This window comes from Lathamus discolor, chromosome 5 (assembly GCF_037157495.1).
Source record: "Lathamus discolor isolate bLatDis1 chromosome 5, bLatDis1.hap1, whole genome shotgun sequence".
Taxonomy (NCBI): domain Eukaryota; kingdom Metazoa; phylum Chordata; class Aves; order Psittaciformes; family Psittacidae; genus Lathamus; species Lathamus discolor.
Window position 1 is genome coordinate 33,817,414 of NC_088888.1, and position 23,008 is coordinate 33,840,421.

Genomic DNA, 23,008 nt, shown 5'->3' on the forward strand with positions numbered 1-23,008 from the left:
CGCGCGTGCGCAGGTGCGGCAGTTGGTGCCGGGGCGGGGCTGAGGCGGGCCGGGCCGGACGCCGGTGGCTCCTCCGCTTCCCTCCCGGCCCGCCCGTTCCGTGCTGCCGGGCCGCGAGCCTCCGCTCACCAGCACCGGCCCCGGGCCGCGGAGGAGAAGGAGCGTTCGGGGGCTCGCCGCTCCCGAGATGTCGCAGAGTGCCATGTCCGAGACCTACGGTAGGAACCGAGGGGCGGGATGGGTTGGGGGGACCCTCCTCTTCCTCCTCCCCTCAGCGGCGAGCGGGCCCGGGCCGTCACCTCCTGAGAAGCGGGGTGCTGAGCCCGGTCTCGGGCGGATTATTCTGCCCCGAGTGCTCTCTCCCTTTCCCCCTCCTTCTCCTTGGTGCGCGGGCTGACACGGCAGTGAGCGGTCGGAATGGTCTTACACGGTGTGGAGGTGTTGACTCGAAATGAAGGCGAGGGAAGTCAACCACTACTTGTTTCGTTGAGTTCAGGAGGAAAGTTGCAGTGCGTGTCCTCCGGGAGAAGCTGCACGTTAGTTGGAGATTGTATACTTCTGAGGCTCAGGTTAGGATTTCAGTCCTGCTGTCGGAGGTGTGCAAGCATTAAAAAGAGCTGATCATGAGAGTGAGTTAGGGCAAATGGATCAGTGAGTACGTTTTTACATCGCTGTGTTGGCATGGATGTCTAGCTGCTGTGGTAGAAAACATAGAGTAAGTAGAAAACGTAGAGGAGTAAGTCGCAGTGCAGGCACTGATGGAGTGTGTCAGTGCCTCACAAGGGAAGCATCGAAGTCCAGAGGAGGCCATGAAGATATTCAGAGGGCTGGAGCGCCTTTCCTATGGAGACAAGTTGAGAGAGTTTGGCTTGTTCAGCCTGGAGAAGAGAAGGCTCTGGGGAGATCTTAGAGCAGCTAAAGGGAGCCTACAAGAGATCTAAAGAGGACTGTTTTACAAGGGCATGAAGTGACAGGACAGGGTCAAATGGCTTTAAACTGACAGAGGGGAGATTTAGGTACTAAGTTCTTTGCTGCGAGGGTGGTGAGGTGTTGGCAAAGGTTGCCCAGAGAAGCTGTGGCTGCCCCATCCCTGGCAGTATTCAAGGCCAGGTTGAACAGGGCTTTGAGCAGCCTGGTCTACTGAAAGATGTCCCTGCCTGTGGCAAGAGTTGGAACTAGATGATCCTTAATGTTGGTCAAAGATAAGTGAGGGGTAGGAAAGGTGTACAGAGCTGGTACTGCTTGGCTAGGTGGGAAATAACTGACTAGTATTTGTTTCTCTTCTTTGTAACTTTGCTTGAAACACCTGTTTGCTTGAATCAATTTGGGTTTTTTCCCCTCTCCATAACATACAGTTCTGAAGTATTTTGCAGTATAAAAATGCTGTCATACATATTCAAAGTCCATGTGATTCATTTGTCATTCATATGTCAAACATATTCAAAGTCCATGTGACAGGTTGCTGGGGAGTAAGATCGCATGAAATGTGATAAACTTTCTCACTTGTTTTCTACCTTTTTCTGTTGCAACATCTTGTCTTCAGGATCTGTTCAGACTTTAGAGCCGGACTTGCATCCTCTTGCTTTTAGAGCAGAGTCTTAAAAATTAAATAGTAGTTTGGACAAATTAAAATTGAACACAGCTTCTAACTGTGAGGGAGCCTGGCATGGCCACCAGGCATTCTTACTAGTAGGCTAATTGATCTGATTATTTCTGCTGCATATTTGCAATACTGTAGTCATCAGTAACATTAAGTCATCGTGAACATTAAGATGTTTTGTCCCACCAGTCAGTGCTGCAGTGTACAGCAAACACATAGAACTAAGGGTCAAAATGAAGCAAGAGTGTGGGGCAGCTCTTGAAGAGTGAACACTGGGGTACTCAGACCCAGCTTCCTTTTTTCCATGCTTTCTTGAAAGATGTAAAACTTACATATAGAACACAGAGATATGTGCTTTGTAGATACAGATTTGAGTTTGAACTAATTCTTCATGCTGTCAACTCTGATCAGACCTGGGATCACTTTGGCAGATGGGTTGGTAGGCAAAAGCACTGACAGAATTTCAGCAGTGCTTCTCTTTTTGATCCTGTAATATAAGCAAGCAAAATAGGTTGTAGCTTAAGTTCATTTCAACAACATTTTTTGCTTCGTTCCAGTGATACAAAACAGTGATTGTAAGCCCGCTGTTGATGCTTTCTGATTGTCTTGGTATCCTAGAAAACAAGCACCTAAAATTGAAGGTTTGCAGTTTTGGGTTATTCGTTTTGTTTGTTTAATTCTTCTTTAATATATTTCTCCTTTGAGTTTCAATGGTTGTTCTGTTCATATGCAAGCTACAAAAATTCTGAGCTAGAATACTTGAGGTTGTCAAGTTTTAGAGTAAATAGAAGAACAAACCCTATTTTATAACATAAAATTTAACAATTGCTATACCACCTCTGACCTTAACAGTAATCAGTATCTAATTTTGCAGTGTCCTGTCCACATATGTAGCATTTGAATTGACAGTTTGAAGTAAAGAGTGTGATGTGATAAATCGTGGATCTTCTGTGCTGCATGAACTCCCTGGGATTTAATGTGCTCACAGTCCTAACAAAGAGTGGTTTGTTTCTGACCATCTGTTACAGGGATAATTGAGAATGATAGAAGTATTAGGGCAGTTTCCCCCTGGTGACTGAGATCAGTGGTCACTGTCACCTCAGTGCTGGAATCCCTGTAGCTTCTGCCCTTGTAGATGCTTATTCATGAATTGAGTTTTTCTTATCACCTGGATTATGACCCATTCTAGTTATGTAACCTCAGTCTTTTTATCCTATAGATAGGCTCAAGAAAGTGATTGGTGGGGTTTGTTTGTTGGTTTGGGTTTTTGGTTTTATTTTTTTGGTTGGTTGGGTTTCTTTTTTTTTGGGTTGCTTTAATGTAATTTTGCTGTCTGACTTTTACATGACTTCAGTTTTGCTGTGAGGTTGCAGCTTGCCTTCCCTTTGAAAGGCAGTATTTTAATTTTTTATATATATTTTATTTTTCTCAATTCCTGAGAAACAGAGTCTTTCTTCTAGTCTGTCCTTTCCGCCTGTCTTACTTCATTATCCACCTCAGTCAGTTTACTTATGTTTCCCTGTTTGTTGGTTTGGGTTTTTTCTCTCCTTGAACTCTTTTCTTTCTTATGTCTGTCTTATTTGAAGCTTTCCTGTTCACCCACTTTTCCCACCTATTTTTGTCCTTTACTGTGATTCTGATCTCTTCACTTTTTTCAAACCAAGTTCTGTAGCCTCTCACAGTCTTGGCACTAAATTCCTTGTTTGTAATCTGTATTTTCTCTCCCTCAGATCTGTTTCATCAGCTGTGTATCTTCTGTTCTCAGCTTTCTGATCTGTTTATCCTTTACAAAGTGCCAAAATCAAAACCAGAAGAATTATAAATACAAGAAAACTCCATGAATTTTGAAACTGAGTTTAGAAAGAACATTATACTGCTGCTTTTGGGACAGGAGGGTCATTCTTTAAAAGTTTATCATGTAACATTGGGAAAAAATCTTACAGGAAAACAACTTTAACTCAAGTTTTCTGAGATGCTGTGGCCTCCCTGTAGATAGGGACCATGTAACAACACATGTATGCTTTCTCCTGCTTCACAGTGCAAAATATATTAGTTTTGTTTTATGGTAAGTGTAGGCTGACCTAAAAATAGCTTACCCTTAACAAGTAAATTCAAAGCAACCTTTGGATTTTAAACAGTAGGAGGGCAGAAGGAAGGTTGTACTACCTTTGAATAAACATGATATGTAAGATTCCAGTCAAATCTCTTTAGTTCTTACTTCTCTGTGTTTTCTCCACCAGTGTCTCCTACTGTCAGTCTGGTCACACAAGTTCATCAGTCTGTCATTTTCAGAGAATGTATAGGCTTTCTGTTCATTTAAAAATATCCCTTTTTGGTCTGGACAATTTGATTCATCCTTTTCTTCCCATTCCTACCTCCCCTCTCCCCCGCCCTTGTCCTTTATCTGATGCTCCCTGCACTTATCATCCTGACTTTTGGTTTATTTCAAATCTGATTTTATTGCTTAGAGAGCATAGCTCTTTTTGTTTATAAGGAAACAGATCTTTCGTCTTTCAAGCATTCATTATGCAGATTAGAATAGAGAAGGCAGGTTTATCTGTGCTACCTGTTATCTTGGTAACACTTACTGCTGGAGAAAGGAATAAGTGGGGAGAACAGCTCTTTTCTCTCATTTAGAGGAAGCATATGGCAGTAGGAATAGTTCAGAGCAGTCTTTCCTTATGCAGACTTCTGCAAAATAGAAGATGTCTAACTAGTAGAAGACTTTTTCATTGCATGAATAAGAGTTTCCAAAGGGTCAGCATTAGTGAATATAAATTCTACTCTTTATCAAAGAGTTTGAAGAAGAACAAACTGAGAGTGAGGATATAATTTGGTCCTTTTTTCACCCCTTCTTTATTAGCAAGCATATAAGAAACAATTCAATCCTCATTACATTTTGAAGACTAAGCTGCTGTTGCTCAGAAGCTGTTCAGTTATTCCTTCTGCTGGAGTAAACTTAAGTTAAAGGAGGAGGCTAGATGTCTGGGGGTGGTTTCCACATCATCATCTGTTTTTGCTGGTACTTGAGTCAAAGCCCACAGTTGTCTCCCTTCTTTACCCTCAACTTCCCCTCCAGTCTCCCAGCCACCCCCCAAACCATGTAGTTTATGTAGTTTAGCTGCTGGTGCATCTTTGGGATGGAGCCTCAGTTTTACTCCTTTTCACCTACGATAGAAAATAAGTTTTGTTCCCTGCACCCCCTACCCAGTTTGGGATAAGGTGATGCATGTAGCTCACAGGGGAGAGTAAGCTGATTTTTTTATACTGCCTTATTTGCTTAAACAGCCATGCTATGTAATCTTTTACCTCTTTATGCTTTCTGTAGTGTATGTCTTGTAATCTTTTTCCTTTTGGCACAGAATTCAGTTTTTGTCCTAAATCCTTTCTGTGTATTGATGATCTTATTTACAGGCAAAGTACTTCAACTTTCTGACTTTTTCAGTAGCCAGCATTTGTAACATCTGAGTGATGTTGCTTTTCAGCTTTTCCATGAAGGAAGAACAACAGAATTCAAAAGAAAAACTTCTCTAGGGTGACAGGCTTGGCAGCTAACTGGAATGCTGGAGCTCAGAGCTGCTTTGTCAGTCTTAAAAAAGAAAAATAAAAAGGGCTATAAAAATGAAGTAACTTAACTCCTCTGGGACGAGGAGTAGGAAGAGGACACCAAAAAGCAAAACTAGAACAATTAAGCAGTAATGCAGACATTACTGTATGAGTTGCATTTGGGAAATTGTAAAGAATGAATATATAAAAGTTTTTCCCAGTGTGAATATACAGTGATGTTACAGTTGGGCTAGAAGAAGCTATTTGTCCTGTCTCATTCGGTTTCTGTGTTTCTCAACTGTTGTACATTTTGAGATACATCTGTACAGTTCAGAGAGAAGATATTTTGTGTCTTAAATCCAGCAATAAAAAAGGTATAAAAGTTAAGCTGGTGTGGTTCCTGCTATTGTACAGAAAGACATTATAAGAAAGAAATTCCAGAATAACAAAATGAAAGCTATTCTTCCTGTGCTTACCTGGTAGTACCTTATCATTAACATGCTAGGCTGTGAGCTTAGAAACACATATGGGTATTTGTGACTTTTGGCATTGTCAAATCCATTTTCATCCCTTCCTTGCAGTTGATTAAATGTGCAAAGTATTCTGAAGTATTTCCTGAAATGTGTTATCTTGTGCTTGTGGATAAACTTAACATAAGTCTAAAAGCCTTTTGCTATGTTGAACAATTTACATAAAATTGGAGTTTAAACTGATAGAATACATTGCGCTTGTGAATGTAACTTTGAAGTATCATTTAGTGTATGAGCCTACATGTGTTTGGAAACATTGCTGCCTTCTCTGGTGCAGAAAGGTTTTGAAGTTTTGTTATAATATTTTGATATTTCCATTCTTTGGTAGAGTAAAACACATTTAATCTTACTTTCGTACTGCAAACAAGTGATTTGTACGTGCAGTTTCAGGTTTCACTGCTGTGTTGCCAGAGGAAAATGGTTTTGTTTTGTTTTGTCTACTAAGTAATAGACAGATGTTGAATAGTTATCAAAGTGATTTATTTGTAGGAAAGATTCCCTTTTAAAGTTGCCTGGTACAATAGAATCTTGATAGGAATTCAGAGTCTGTTATATAGAATACGTTCTCAATTTAAAGAGATTAATATAAAATCCTGAAATACCACTGTTTCTGAGCAAAATATAAAGCACCCTAACATAAAACACCTCAGGAAAGTACAGTGCTGTTCAGAAGCTATTCCAGATTAGTCTCTGACAGTGACACCATTGTCTCAGTTGCCCACTGGCCTGCAGCTTGTCTGTACAGAGCAGAGCAGTGTGCTAAATGTTCAGCACGACTGAGGGCTGTAGAAGTATGGCTTCATCAACCACATTTGACCAGTGCCTACAGTTACAGAGCAAATTAGTATAGGAGTAGAGTTTGGCTTTTATTCTTTCTCCTGGTTTAGTTTGACATTAGTTGTTTCACTACAGTCAATAATCTGTGACTTTGGGGAGGGGAGGGGGAGGAAGAAGGTGGACTTGAAATTTGTGGTTGTTTTTAACAAGAAAACCTGCCAAACAGCGTTCACCAGATACAGAGGAGAACCAGCTTTAACTGGATTTCAGATCTGGTTTTGGGAAAAACTGCAGAGACCAGAAGCAGGTTATTTTAATTGTGACTATGTCTCACATTTTGAGGAACTCTGCAAGTGGTAAAACCAGTGAGATTACACATACCCACAGTCGTTTAAATATACAAAAAAGGTACACAAGGCAGCTAAGTAGTGATATTTGGTACATAAAAAGAGAAACTTGGCTTTCTTTCAGAGATGATTTTTTTTCTTTTAACCTAACACTTTGAGGCTATGTATCTACATTTCATATTAACAGTGAAGTTTGGTTAGAATGAAGTGTTTCTCAGCTTCAGCCTGTTTTGCAGTTGAGATTACATGAAGGGCCCTTCTTTAGAGGAGATAACACACACAATTTTCACAACCTGAAGCAAAAACCTTCTTGTAACTTATTTTTTTCATCCAGAAAGCATGAGCAGCTGGGTGTGGAGGCGTGAAGAGTGAGAGTAGTTTGGAACAGAATGTCTTAAGCGTGTAAATGGTCATATTTGTGAGCAAGAAACAGCAGTCTCTTTCTGAGAAGGGTAGAATACAGACTCTATGCCAAGCATGTTACAGCGTTCGAAACAAGAAAAATCATGCAAAGGTAAAATGTAAAAAAAACAAGATCCTTAGTAAAACACTACCTCATTTTAAATATGAGTAAAATTTTGAAGACAGGTGAAGACAACGGATAGTGGACGTTCCCAGGAGTAATAGCCCTCTGTTTGACCATTGACTTTTCACCAATGGAAATTTTCTTACCATGTGAGAGACTTGCTTGTTGCCTTTACCATTGCTAGGGAACATTTACGATGTACCATAAGAATTCCTGCATGAAATGGAATGAGTATGTAGATTTGTGTGTGTATTAACTTTCATTTGTAAAACTAAAGACTCAAAACAAGGTTCTGATAGAGTAACATGTCAGTACTTTGACTTGCTTAGCATAGTCTTCATTCTGTTTTTTATTCTGCCATCCTCTGGGCCAATATCTGTGTAACCATTTGGCAGCTGTGAACACTGTTAATGAAATTAATGGTAAGTTTTTATATTTGTTGATATTTCAAACTTACTCATTTTCATTGAATGCTTACCTAATGTCTTCTGGAAACCCACTATGTTTGTAAGAGAAAATGTGCAATAAATTGTAAAGATGGCTGTAAAACAAGCTGCTGTTGATAAACAAGTAAGTAGTGAATCTTGCACCAACTGTTGCCTCTATATTAGGGGAAGCAATTATAAACTGTGATTAGAAAGTTTATCAGTGTGTATGTTTGAGAGTGCTAAGACAAGGAAGCTTTCTTCAGTCTGTAGCTAAACTGAAAGCAGATATGGGGAGGTAGGATTAAAGCATTATATGTAACTGTTAATACCGATGGACCATAAATCTGGAATTTATTTAAAAAAATAAATAAAACCCAAACCTATTTATTACTAATAAACACTGATGTAAATGGCTCAATAAACAGGTGAAATGCCAAAGTACCTGTATCTTAATTTACCATGTGGAGGAAATGGAAAAGCAGGCATCCCAGAGTAAAAATATTCCTTGTCTGTACATTTGTGGAAAAATACTGTAGTTATTCAGCTTTATGAGTATTAAGTGGTTAATACAGGGAAGTTCAAATTAATGTGAATAAAATAAAAGTAAAAACCATACAGATTTTAAGAAAGACATCTTTATATAGGGCATTTGTACTGACTATAGTTAATCATTTATATGCCCTTAAAACAGATTGTGGAATACAAGCCAACCATATACCTGTAATTTGGCCTGTTTTAACTGAGTTCAAATTCAGCTGTTTCTGTCTCTTGTCATTCTTTTATCTCCATGAACAAATGGCATTCTTAGCTCTTACTGTGTAGTATCACTGTTGAACACACTGGTTATTCCTCAGATTTAATGCTGTTTTGTTAATTTTGTCATTTATTCCCTTCTTTTTGGAATAACAGATAATAGAGAATAGCCAGCTTGTGTGGTTGGTCTTGTGACAAAAGTGTGTGTACTGAAAGTCAGCAATTTTTTTTTTTTTTTTCCTTTCCATCTTCAGATTTTCTGTTTAAATTCTTGGTCATAGGAAATGCTGGAACTGGAAAATCCTGCTTACTACACCAATTTATTGAAAAGAAATGTAAGTATATGTGAGCATGGTAAGAGTTCTCTGTTGCTTTGTACCAGAGATGAAGCCTCTGCCTACATGAGTATCTATTCTTTGTGTGGAAGTTCCTGTAATTCTTTTAGTTGTATAGGTGAAGATTTTGACTGAGAAGATTTTGACTGAGAATTATGTTCACAACTATGCTGAAATCTTCATTGCTTACTGCCTCTAATCAGAAGCCTGATACTGACCAGTATTTCCTCTTACTCTCTTATTTTCAATGTTGATGAAAGTATAGACTTATTTTTTGTGATAATTGTGTCTTGCAGCTATAAGCTTCCCTAGGTATATAGTGGAAACTTGGGTTTTCTAGAAAAAACACTAAGCAGATGAAAGAGAAGTTGAATTGCTTGAGTAGATTTAGAAAGTCTGCAGTCTCTCTCTAAATAAATAGATACTTTGTGTTCTTTGTTAAGGGCTGTGTTTTATGATGAATACTGGTAAAGAGACTCCATTGTAAATGTTATTTAGATATGAATGGCTGATACAAAAGAATTGGGTAGTGCATTTAGCATCATGATTAAAGAAAAATAATATGCATTTTTAGAAACCTTTGTAAATCAAAGGTAACTGTTGTCTTTTGCAACCAAATGGTAATTCACCCTGTCACTTGAGGAGTAGCTTTAGGATAAGAATGTGTAATCACTAAGGAACATGGCATGATACTATGATTGATCTTGAACTGGGAATCTGTGAGAGCAGCAGTGTACATACAGCAAATATCTTAACTTTGTGCCTTAGAGAAGTAGCTCTTACTTCTTCATGGGAAGACTGTGCCCTTGTATGTTCTGCCATTCCGTGAATTTTAATTTTAAATGGCACTGAAATATCAAAAAACACAGATGGGGGGAAAAAGAAGTGTACAAAAGTTATCTTGCCATTTATTAATGTGACCTGGGAATGGTTTGATTAAGGCAGCCCTTTCTAGTAGTAATTTTGAATTGACTAAACTGTTCAAAATTGTAAGAGTGTTTTTGCATGGTGGCATTAGACTTCTAAATGGCACTGAATTTGGTGGCTTGGGAAGTAGTTTGTAATTGGAGCACTGAGGAGTTCTGATTATACCTCAATTGGATTATGTAAAACCTATTTATTTGCTCTAAATAAATCTGGCTTTCTTTTTCCATTTTTTTTTTATTTTTTTATTATTTTTTTTAGTCAAGGATGACTCAAATCATACCATAGGAGTGGAATTTGGTTCAAAGATCATAAATGTTGGTGGTAAATATGTAAAACTGCAGATATGGGATACAGCAGGACAAGAGAGATTCAGGTACCCATTTCAATCATTTTATTAAGTGTTTGTTAGTAAATTGTTGCTGTTGGTATTCTGTATTATTTATGCCTACTTATAAGTAGGCATAGTTTCTTGGTCAGTGGAATTGTTTTGTCTGCTTTCATATTATTTACTAGGCCAGATCTTCCAGCTTGGACATAGCAGCATAAATCCATTGACTTCTGTAAAGCAGCGCTGTCTTGCAGATCTGAGGTTCTGCTCTTCTTTCCTTGGATATTTTCTGTGATAGTTAAGGTATATGAATAGAATATGTGGCTAAAAGCTTGATCACCAGCCAAGCTCAGAATAGAACTTGTGTGCTTAACTCTTGTGTTTAGAAGAGCTTCTTCTGGGGGGAATAAGTAAATGCCAGGAAGTTGTAAACTGTTTAAAATCTGCATGAGAACAAATGCATAGTGTAATACTATTTTATTAGAAGGAAGAAAGTTAGTTGTCAAGTTCATGTGGCTAAATACATTTCCAGCAAGATTGAAATCTTTTACATTGCTTTCTCTTTAAGAAATATATTTGTCAGCTGAGATCCACCAGTGTACTTTTAGTGCTGTATTTTGAATGTCATACATCTGAGGAATAGGTCAAACTCAGTGAAGATCTGATGTGTTCATCAGTACATTCACCATCAGATAGGACATCAATTTTTATATTTTTGGGGTGTGGCTAGGATGTTTCTTTGGGGGAGGAGCAGTGGTTATCAAAGGTGAGCATGGTGGTCGAAGTCTGAGTAATGGGCAGCAATCCAAGTTGATGTCCCCTGTTAGACAAGTTCTCTAGAGACATCTGTGGCTGGGTGAACCTGGGCAGTGCTATATAGTCTCCATTAACGAGATATCTTTGGTGTGTTGGCCAGATATCCTGGGATTCTGAGGAGCTTGGAGGCTCTCTGTACTTTCAAAAGCTTGTGCAAATTCTGCTCTTTCAAGTTGTCCTGCTTTCAGCTGCTTTCTTCCCAGTAGCTGCTGCAGTGCTGTGTTTTGCTTTAGTCTGAGAACAATGCTGATAACACACCGATGTTTTAGTCGTTGCTAAGTAGCACTTACCCTGATCAAAGACTACTGAGTTTCTCATGGTCTGCCAGTGAGGAGGGGTGCAATGAGCAGGGACATCTGAACCAAGCTAGTTTAAAGTAGCCACAGGCTTGCAGGTTTTTTACCCCCCTCCCTGTTTCTTTTTTTATAATGTATCTTAACTGTTTTCTTTCTAAGGCTGGTCACGCCTCTATGTATTTAGCAGGTTTTATTATTTCTTGGGCTGCCTTTTGAAGGATGCTATGTTTTGCTTTCCTTGCCTTTTTCTCTTCAACTTAATGAGTGTTAAGTTGTTCAATTACAGCTACTTTACTCATTCTCTCCTCACTGCTGAGAGTTAAAACACAAGTTAATTACTCTGGGTTTATGTCACATATAGTACCATCAGCTCCCAGTTCTGTATCAGGACACTTAGTATGATAATGTGTAACTTCAGCAGCACACAGGTCATAATGGACTTTGATAATCCCTGTACAGCTATATTTAGTGAAAGTGCTTTGTCAAAAGTCTTGTTGTAAATAATCTGCTGCTGCACAGCTCATGTTTTCTAAAAAAACATTTTATTTAAACTATGTAAATTAGAAATGTGTTTCATAATACAGATTGCATTATATTAACCCAGATTTGAAACAATGAAGTTATTATGGAAATGTACATCTGTAATTCTGTTTCAGGTCTGTAACAAGGAGTTACTATAGAGGAGCTGCAGGTGCTTTGCTTGTCTATGATATAACCAGGTAAGAAAGGTAGCAACTGTTCTGCTTATAGACTACCAGATACTATTAATGCATAATGATTCCTCCCCAGCTATGTGGTCCTATAACAGCAGGAAGAAAAGAAATATAAAAGCTATCTCTGGTTTAGTGCATATTTAAGTTTTGGAACTTGCTTATATGAGAGATTGTGGATATCATAAATGTAAACAGTCTTGAAGGGTTAGACACATAACTGGGAATTGGCCCATCAGTAGCTGGTCTGATCATGGTGGACTGCCTGCAACCACTGGCTCAAGAAGCCTTGCAACAGAACCTAAGAGCAGGCTTTGACCACTTTTAACCAAGGTGGTACACCATTTATTAGTGTTAGTAGCTGTTAGCATAACAGGTCATTCTCTGGAGAAGCTAGCTGTTCTTACACATTTCTTAGCTGTAGTCCAAAATTCTGTTCACTTCTGCAGTTTTTGATACTTCAATAGAGGCAGCCAGTAGAATACGTTACACATTGCACATATTTTTCCTGGCCACTGTAGACTGATACTTGGCAGATAAGTTTTCTGTCCGTTAATGATGATTCACTAGATCTGTTGCTCTTTTTTTGTCCTTTGAGTGGACTCTTCTCTTCTGAACAGTCTTTGAAATCTGTGGTATGTGCTTAAGGTCAGTTGGACTCATCTGACAATCTTACTGCTTGAAAGCTTTATCTCTGACCACCACTACAATGACTAATGGTGCGTGCAGGGTAACTGCCTGGTATGTTACTGGTCTTGTCACAGATGTGAAAGTTCAGGCATGCAATTCTATGCAAGCATAGTAAATCCTTACAATCCCACCTGAAACTTAAGTATCCATTGAATTCCATGGCAAACAATAACTCATTCTCTTATCCCAAAATTTCGTGCACAAAAGGCTGAAACTAGGTTGGTGCTTAAAATCATAGCTTTTACATTAACTGGGTATTTAATTAATTACATTTGTATTGATTTGTATATTGTAGATGATTTAATTTTGCTTTTTAAAAACTAAGTTTTTAAATAGTTTCGTGAAGGAACTTGTTACTCTTCTCAGTTCATAGCTGGCATACTGAGCTGTGGAAGTGACTTGCCTGACTAGCAGCAATTTGTTGTTTGCCACAAACACAGATTTGCCTTCCTGAGTTTTAGTGAAATGTGAGTTCACTAAATAGTGATCTGTTCAGAAGGAATGAGCATGTTCTAATAAAGGGTGTTATTTTCTACATAGCCGTGAAACCTACAATGCCCTTACTAATTGGTTGACAGATGCAAGAATGTTAGCAAGTCAAAATATTGTGATAATACTGTGCGGAAACAAAAAGGATCTTGATGCAGATCGTGAAGTTACTTTTTTAGAAGCATCCCGGTTTGCACAAGAAAATGGTAAGTAGTACAAAACCTTCGTGTAGCATTCAGAGACACATAATATTTAAAATTATATATTCTATATAATATATACAAAATATATAATTATATATTATTAAAATCATATATACGTATGTACAGTTAGGTAGGACATTGCCTACTGTACCTAGTCAAATTTCTACAGAAAGAGAGTTCTGTCAGTACATGAGAGAAGAAAGTGCCTGCAATGAAAACCACATGTGTTATTTAAGTTTCATTACCAGTGATTCTTCCTGTTGCAGCTTAAAGAATACCTTCTGTGTGGAGATATACTCCTTAGGGAATGTAATACAACTTCAGGTATTACCTTGCCTCTGTAGGGCTGAAGAGAAAAAGAAGAGTGCAATTTCCTAGTTTTCAGCACCTTACAGGTTGTATAGATCATAGACAAGTTCGGATAGGGTGTATTGCAGTTGAAAGCAATGAGTTTTACTCATGGGAAACTGACTTCAGTGCATGACATGGCTCCGGAGGACTGTTAGCTGGTCTGTAGTATTCAGAATTTACAGTCTGAGGACACATTTGTGTGGCAGCTAAAGCCAGTCTCAGTCTGAGCTGCTGTGCTGCAGTCCTGCCATTAGTAAAATCTGGATTTTCTATTATAAATCAATTACTAATAGTCTTTTCCATGAACTGTGGCTACTGGCTGTCCTTTTGCGTATTACTTTTTATATTGATGAGAAACTATATGAAGTTGGTTGCATTCGCTGTTTTGCAGGTGCAGCTCAAGTTATCTTTGGAGTCCAGCTTTCTAGGGTTACTGCATAAATTTCAGAGGAAGTTTTATGTAGTTTTGCCATCAGAAACTGATTTTTTCCAGATCATACTATTTGATAGTAGTCCTCCTTAAGAAATTCTTTATTGTTCCTAGCTTTTATGCATTGAATTAATATATCAGGTATATATTGTTATATCCAGACTTGTTTTGAGATTGTTTTTCTGATGTCAAATGCAGAGCTGATGTTCTTGGAGACGAGTGCGCTAACAGGGGAAAATGTTGAAGAGGCCTTTGTACAATGTGCAAGAAAAATACTCAATAAAATTGAATCAGGTAAATTAAGATTTATTTTTTTTTAATTGAAAACTGAAAATATCCATGGAAATGCCATCATTCAAAGTTCTCTAATAGAATTAATCCCAAGAGCCAACATTTTGTTGTGGTAAAATAACTCGGTTGTCTTATAGCTGCTTCTCATATGTTTTCATAGAAATGGATGTCCAAGATATCTAAGAGGGAGGAGGTATGTAAATTATGGATGTTTTTACAGCATTTACCTTAAGTCAGCTCTGAGTGTAGGCTGTGCGTTCTGTGGATTGCAATGTCCCTACAAATATCAAGCCTGACATTAGACAGTTTTAGCAATGCAGGACAAAAACCTAGGATCAGGGCAGACGTAACTTTTAATTCTGCTTCTCATATGTAGCAGGAAATACAGCCAAGAGAATTTGAACAGTGATACTAAAGATTTCAGGAGTGTTTCCTAGCAACTGTGTTTCTCTGAAGTGACCTTCCTGCCTCTCTGTTTAAACCATTTTTACATTTGCAGATCAGAAATAGACCAGAAGCTTCTCAACACAAGTGGGCAGGTTTCTATTGGAGACAGGCTTCTAAGTGTTAGGCGTCATTTCAGCTAGTTTGTATTCCAGTTTTCCTCTCTTCTAGCTGTTTGATATCTTCAAAGTTTTAAGTATTAGCTCCACTGAAGTTTGTCTCAGACTCTAATTACCTATTTTGAGTGCCAAACACAAATTTTTAGATTTAAAGAATATGGTCTTTTCATAGGAATTTCCTGACTACTGCATCAAATCCATGCCAAACAGCAAATTTTATCTTAAACACACAAAAACCCCAAACTGAAAAGCAAAGTATAGCTAGTTTCTCTTAATACTGTAGTTCCATGGCTGGTTAAAGAGGCATTACCACAAGAGAAATAAGTCATGCTTTCTGTGAGCTGTTCCTGTTTTCTTTGTGCCAGTACAGAAGCACTAAACCATGGAAAAATCAAGAATGGAATGAAGCTATGGAGGTCTCTCTCTAGTCCAGCCTCCTGTTTAAAGCACATTCAGGTTCAGTGAGAGCTCTGTGTGTGTAGTTGCTGAATTTCAGAGGTTCCTGCTGTCCTGTTCCTCAAGCTCAACCAAGGTCTTTTCTGAATGGCAGCCCTATCCTCGAGCTGTCAAATTGTCCCCTCAACATGGTGTCATTTACTAACTTACAAAGGGATCACAAGTGTGCAATGAACCTAAATAAGTCTTCAGAACTATTCAGAGGGATTTTTGTATTGAATTTTTATTTAAAGTAAATGTTTCTAATCTTGGTCAGTCCACTATACAGCCGTAAGAACATTTCTGAAGGCACAGGCAATAGAGAAGGCAGAAATGGATACTAGAAGTAGGGAGGATTGAGATCTTTTCTCTGGGGGCATTGCTTTATGGAAATCTACTGTCAGATTGATCCATTTCTGTTTGGCTTGGTATCTACAATGCTACTTCCTTTGCGTATTAGTCTCTGAAAGAAGGTGGGTTTTAATAGTGTTTGCAGAAACCATTTTGGACATTTCCTTTGTTAGAAGCACTTAGTGCAAATACATTTCTTTGTTGCAGCCTGACTCAGAGACAGATGGCTTTGTCAGTATGATTAAGGACACATGGTTGAAATTACAAGAGAAAATGATGTGAGTTTGAGATTGCCTAAAAGTAAACAGAGTTGCAATAGATCTTTCCATAACTAGAGTAAAATACAGATACTATTTTCTAATGTTGTCAGTTAAATTGGAATGCACATGATCTATCTATTTGCACATGATCTATCTTCTTGTGACCATTTTGTTTCTCATCAGGAGAACTGGATCCAGAAAGAATGGGCTCAGGTATTCAGTATGGAGATGCCGCCTTGAGACAGTTGAGATCACCACGTAGAGCACAAGCACAAAGTGCTCAAGAATGTGGGTGTTAAAGAAATGAAACACAAAATCCCAAATACTTACTTTAGATACAGAAGGTAAGGTTACAACCAATTTCAAGGTGTTGGGTAAATTACCATACTTCATAAATGTGCTGTATTGAGTGCTTGCCTTTTTCAGGGTTAGCCTGGAAAGTGACATAGAATCTAGTGAAATAATGCACAGTAGAATGGATTCTTTTGTTTATACTTTGATTTTTTTTCTTCTATCATCTGCCCACCACAGCAAGACTGGTCCTGAAGTATTATATATACTGAAATATTTCTTATGTTTGCTTACTCCGAGTAGTGTTGTGGAATACAGTTTAAAATTCTGCATTGTTGAAATGCATTATAGCCCTCATGGTTACCTAATGCATTGTAGAGAAGGTGAATAATTTCTGTTGTATCATGGACAAATACTACTAGAAATAAGAATTCACAAAATGTATGGTGCATTATTGTCATGGTTTAAGCCCAGCCACGCAGCCTCTCTCTCACTCCCCCCTTTCCTCCCCCAGCTCCGTGGGGGTTGGGGAGGAGAATTGAAAGAATGTAACTCCCATGGGCTGAGATAAGAGAACAGTCCGGTAACTAAGGTATAACACAAACCACTGCTGCTGCCACAAATAATAATGATAAGGGAAATAACAAGGAGAGAGAATACAACCGCTCACCACCCACCGACTGATACCCAACCCGAGTGAGCAGTGGTCTAACCCTTCCGGGTAATTGCCCCCCAGTTTACATGCTGGGCATGACGTGCTGTGGTATGGAATACCTCTTCGGCTAGCTTGGGTCAGGTGTCCTGTCTCTGCTTCCTTCCGGCTTCCCCTCCTCCCTGGCAGAGCATGAGACTCACAAAGTCCTTGGTCAGAGTAAACATTCTGACCAGCAACTAAAAACATCGGCGTTATCAGTGCAGTTCCCAGGCTGAAAGTCAAGAACACAGCACTGCACCAGCTACTAAGAAGGAAAAAAATGACCGCTACTGCTGAACCCAGGACAATTATCTTGTCTGCAGCTATTACGTAGTCTTTTCTCAAAATATGAATTTTAAACTCAAGACTTGAAAATTAAAGATTATACTGGATTTCAAACACCCAGTAGCTTTTTCTGTCTTCCTACCCAGAAGCAGCCTGAAGTCATTCTGATTCCTGTCTGCTATGAGCAGAAATGTAAACAAGAGAGTATCAATATTTTCTGCTTAAGCAGTGTTGTCATCTAAAGTAGCTCTTCTGGGGCTGTTGCAGCCTGTGGGATGGGTGTGCAGTTGTCTTCTATAGACGTTCCTCAGAGAAGGCGAGGAACAGCTTTTTAGCAGTACTAGGGGAAGAGACATAAAAGTCACATAACCTACTCCTAAGAACAGCTTGGTAGTTAGTCTTTCTTATGAACAGTTGTCCTTAAGACACGTCTCAATATTCATGGATTTTACATTACTCTTTGCAGTATACAAGTGACTCTTAGGACAGTTCTTTCTCCCTGTGTAGTTAATTATTGTGACATAAGCTTTATTTCTCTAATATGAGGACAGTGGTATCAAATTAATCAAGTACTGCAGGCACAGATGCTGCATCATTTTCACTGTATTCACTTTTTATCAGTTTGAGCAGTGCACACAGCAGAAGCTCTACAGAAGGTTAAACAAGGCAGCATGTGACTCTACATTCTCTTATTTGGTTCTGTGCTCTGGGAGATTATCTCCCAGTTAAAGCTCAGAATTGTAAATAATGGATGGGAATCTTGGGCTGCTTTCCTCCCTTAGTTTCTTCCCATAAAATATCCTCTTTCACCCGGGAGACTGCTAAAAAGTGGCATTCATTTAGTTGTGCTTTGGTATGGCTCTGCAGAAGTGAATAATTCTTTATCATATTTTAGAAGCTGAGTTTTCAGATTGGTCAGATGCAGGTAACTGATGGAGTTCTTGTGTATTTTACAGCTGTCCTTGCAAATGGCATTTGGAGAAACAGCAGCTTGAAGGCTATGCGGTTTTTAAAAACATCTTTCCACTATCTACAGACAGGGCAGACCACTGCTGACAGAACCGTGTCGTGTGGGGCAGGAATGTTCACGTGACAGACAAGTCTGTGAAGCAAACTTGCTAATTTGGTGGACAGTATTAAAACTCGTACCTGTATGTAACCATTTTCATTACCTATTTTTGTTCTTTCACCTCTAGTTTAAAGCATTGTAAATAATGTAACAGTAAATTTACGAAGCATGGTATACTTATGTATGCTGATAGAATGTTGCACTACAAGCAGTTTAATATTTTATTTTTTTATCATATAAACAGATTTAACCAAGGTAGGCTTTGTCATGTTTGTTTGTTGCACAGTAGTTTATAACCTGAATTATAAAACCACTGGTACTGTCAGTGAGGGGTAGTTGGTTTATTTTTTCCTACTCAGCTTGCCACATTCTAACAAGCTGTTGACATGACTGAGTCTCAGCATATGGTTAGGACCCATGATTACATGTACTACTATAGTTGGACGTTGGAAAAGTCATTTTTGTTGATGTCCACATATCCTATTTTATCACAGTTCTTAAGTAACTTCTGAAGTGCTTTTATCAAACTTCAAAAGTTTAGGAAAAAACACAAGTCTCTCAAATGGCTGTTGACTGACTTGGATCTTTTTTCTTGGTTCTGGTGTTTTGTATAGCACTGGCATCACAAAGATGGAATGTATATGTGAACAGACCTGTGCATCTTCTGTGTGTGTTGTAATTCAGGGCAGGGGCATGGGCTTACGGAGAATTATCATAGCAGGAGCTCTCCTAACTTCGGATGACAACAGAGCAATCCACTGTGGAAATACGATCTCTGTTGAATCATACCTGGCGATGTACAAACTGAACCAAAATAGGTGGTTCTAAAGTATCTTGAATGTATGACATTTAAAATACTAATTTCTTAAACATTCATAAAGTACAATTAAGAACTTGGAATTTTAAAATTAGACTTTAAAATTAGGAACTGTCTGTCTTGCTGGAGCTCTATCCTTGAACTTCGTATGAGCGCACTGTATGAAATGCTGTCCGCACTGCCCCCAGGAGACTCCTGTGATGGAAGGTAAAAACCAAGCGTACCACTTACGTAGCCTTTTCTCCCTGTGGAACTCATCAAGGGGAATTTCAGCCTTGATACTGAATTTATTTATTTATTTTTTTCCCCTGTGGTAAAACACACAATTCAGACTTTCTTTCCTGCCCCCCTTTTTTTTTTTTTATTGTGGGGAAGGGGTGCAAGGCAAGAGATTAGCAGTCCTGTCCTCATTCCTCAGCTGGAGACAGAAGAGACTTGCAGAAGGTCCAAGAGGGAGGGCTGAACCACAAGTATTGCATATCATTTTTAGTGTGCCATGATAACTGATCAGGTAACAGACGTGTGGCTTATTGTTTTGCCAGATAGAGAGTTGCAGAACTAAGCTAGTGTTTCTGGAGTTAGCTGAATTCAACCAAATCAGGAGGGTACTAGTGATTTCTGTCACTGCGAGTGCCATTTTTACTTAGTCTCATTGGAAGTGCAAGTTAACACAAAGTAATTGATCAGAACCCGGTACTGAAATTCCAGGGTCAAGCATGCTTTATTATTGTCTGTATATGAGTATCTTTTGTTTAAAGGGTTACTTGTCCGAATGTGTGTTTAAACCAGGAAACTGATGTGTTGTAATTTAGAGGGCAGTTAAAGAACAAGAGCTTGCTTTGTTCTTGTGCTACACAGAGGTATATGGCCATCTTTTATGGATTTAGTTTTGTATTTTAAAATTATTCCCTTTGTTGTGACATTTTTGGTTCAAGTGGCTGCTTATCTGAAAACTATACCCCTTAGGTCATCTGTGTTAAAAGGAATTAAGTTTGCTTTGTATTTCAAAAGCCTACATTTAGGTTTTAAAAGGCTGTTGGGTCCAAAGACTTGTATATTATCTCTTTCTCCTATGTTACTTAGGATTAGATTTGTTATATAACTGGTAACAATTATTCCCAAGGAGTGTTCTCTTCCTGGCAGGAGTGTAAAGTGTTTTTTGAAGCAGCTGAACTATGCATTTAAACGAACATGAAAGAATTCCAAAGAAACTTACCTGTCTTAATCCTCACTCAATATATTTTAGCTCACAGTACTCAGAAGTGGAAGTAATTACCAAAAACAGCAAGTCATCTGAAGTGAGCATTGGACATAATTGTCTCCTTCACCAGTCTAAATGGCAGATTGTTAACTGGGGTGTGTTGTATTTCTGCCAGAGTTCTGGAATGCCGGGAAAAGATGAGATATGGGGGAGTCTGTCCCCCCCCCCAGCCTTACCACAATCTAATCAGGTTTCTTGGTACACTGACAAAAGAGAAAGCTGAGTACTTGCTTATCAGCTGGGACACAGTACAAGTGAAGTTGACTGAAGGTCTCTCTCCTGTCACTGTTAGAGTGGTTGAAGTGGTCTTGGCTGTTCATCAAAACTGCTTTCCATTGTTACACTAGCAGCTGAAAAGAGTGGGGGACTGTTACTTAATTCTGTTGCTTTTAAATAGAAATTATAGGGATTTGGCTGGGATTCTCTTATATTTCTTCCTGCCCTTTTCCCTTTACATAAAAAAAAAGAAAAAAGCACAGTTTTATTCTTTCTGTAACCAACTGTCTTAAGCTGTCCCCTTCCTACTTGGAAGGCAAGAATAGTGTCATTATAACGAGTTTTGACATGGTTTCACCTTTCTTTTTGAAATTATATACAGATTATATTTACTATATACACATTAACCATGTTAATGTGCATGTTTTGTAGTAGCACAACTTTTTATGCTGCACCTGTCACTGACATTTTGAAGAAAAACTTCCTAAAAATGGGAATTCCTGAGGGAAATCCTGTTGGAAGTAATAGGTCTCACCAGTGCAAGCTATACTGGTTACTGTTTCTCCTGTGAGGGGTTTTTAATTTCTAAAACCTAAGCATCATGCCAGTAACAGCCCTGGAGTAGATTTTTAAGCTTTAGCATTATAGTTTGCGAACCAGACCTAGCTCACCTAACAATAAGGGAGAAATATGTTCAATTATGTATGGTTTTAATGTAGAATTCTTACTTTACAAAAGCAAGATGGCTTGGAGTTTTACATGAAATAATACTTGGTACCTGTCTCTTGGGAATATATTGGATGTGGAGCCTTAGCTGTTTAGACCTTTAAAGGATTTAAATGTCTTATTAAAGCCTGTGTCTTGCCTTTTAATGAGTCTGTTGGCCTACACCTTTTCATTTAATGCCTGTATCTGGCCCCAAATAAAGAATCTTTCTTGGTTTTCTAGGTGTTTTACAGCAAATCCTATTTACTTGTACAAGTTTTACCGACCAAGTGACCAACCTTAAGTAGTCTTAAAAAAAAAAAGACTTCTGATGAGTTCATTGTGTAGTCAGCATGTGGCTGGGGAAGCAGCTGGAAGTGGTTTAGTGCTCCCATGTATTTCTTGGGAGCAGGGCCTGCTTTGCCCCCAGCACAGGAGGGCCCCAACCCTGCAATGCTGCACTTGGCTTCCTTGTGTCTTTCTGCACTAATGACTAGGGATGAGATAGATCTGAGTCACTTGGATAATATGGCTTCAGCAGCTAATGCTTTTTAAAAGCTAAAGCAAAGGGGAAGATGTTTTCCCACTTTAGGCATCTCAAATTGAATATAGAGTTGATCTGTCTATTCTGTTCCGTGTATTCAGTGAGGTACCTCCTAGCTCAAGAGGACACAGCTCTCAAGTCCTTAAAAAATAAATGCTATAAAAAGCTTGAGTACTCTGTACAGCTCATTTGCATTACACTGTGTATGCTGAAAGACTTAACACCATAATAATCAAGGAATACATTCACTGTATGTCCACCGAGAATGAAAGCATAAGATCTCTATTTTTACTGTAGAACCAGCAGCATGTAGAACTTCAGTGTAGCTATCCTTTAATAACTTGACTTTTCTTGTTTGCAAGATACTTACTTCTTAGTGATGCAGCTTCCTAGTTTCTTCCCCCTTATTACCCTCTTCTTCCCAAATTCTAAATTAAGGTTCCCAAAGGTTTCAGCATGCATAGCAATCCAAACAGTTCACAGAATCAGAATCCCAGGGCTATTATATTTTAGGCCCTTGTTAGTAGCAGAAAAAGCCAGTCAGGAGGGAAAGGTTGTTAAGAATCTGTGTGAGGGTTCCAGGAGGAACAGACCAGCTCAGCTCTGGCCTTGTAATCTAACCCTCCACCAATTCTGCATGCAGACTCTAAAGTGCCATGCAAAGGAAAACCCAAGACCCCCCAAAAAACACCTACTACAAGCAGCCAAGGCACTTTGTGTCACTCATTTTATTCACATATACAAGTTGACACTACACTATTAAATATAGACAATACAGAAGCATTAAAAACAAATAAAAACTTACTTTAAAAAACACATATTGCTTCAAGCTTAGATGGTATTTGTTTTCCTATTGTTTTTAAAGTGAATTCAGTGCTAACAAGAGCTGAGGCAGCTTCCCACTCACTTGGACCCCTAATTTATAGGGGGTACTGTCAAGGTGTTGAGTCAGGCTCCATATATGGCTTTGCTGCTGAGTGCACTAACTGAGCTGTAAAACAAACTGGCAGGTTTACCACACGTAAGGCCCTCAGATTGCTAGCATTTGGTCCTTATCACAGTAAGAAAAACAAAGAGAGGCCTTTATCATTCAGTGGCACTGCATTATACCATAAAAAAAAAAAAGCCAAAGCCAGATACACTT

General features: G+C 38.7%; 2 protein-coding genes across 3 annotated transcripts in view; one reads left to right on the forward strand and one right to left on the reverse strand.

Moving 5' to 3' along the window:
• RAB4A (RAB4A, member RAS oncogene family) lies at nucleotides 1–18,411 on the forward strand. Of its 2 annotated transcripts, none has more exons than XM_065680294.1 (8): nucleotides 1–218; nucleotides 8,762–8,842; nucleotides 10,028–10,142; nucleotides 11,866–11,928; nucleotides 13,150–13,304; nucleotides 14,281–14,376; nucleotides 16,166–16,326; nucleotides 18,209–18,411. In XM_065680294.1, the coding sequence occupies exons 1-7, from the start codon at nucleotides 188–190 to the stop codon at nucleotides 16,279–16,281; spliced, it is 657 nt and encodes a 218-aa protein (XP_065536366.1). In that variant the 5' UTR covers nucleotides 1–187; the 3' UTR covers nucleotides 16,282–16,326; nucleotides 18,209–18,411. The 2 variants fall into 2 exon arrangements, with proteins under 2 accessions (XP_065536366.1, XP_065536367.1); XM_065680295.1 differs by having other exon boundaries at nucleotides 18,289–18,411.
• CCSAP (centriole, cilia and spindle associated protein) overlaps nucleotides 16,313–23,008 on the reverse strand; it is a 20,518-nt gene continuing 13,822 nt past the window's right edge. The window contains exon 3 of the mRNA XM_065680288.1: nucleotides 16,313–16,415. Within this exon, the coding sequence (XP_065536360.1) occupies nucleotides 16,362–16,415 (54 nt within the window). The 3' untranslated portion in view covers nucleotides 16,313–16,361. The remainder of the gene's footprint in view (nucleotides 16,416–23,008) is intronic.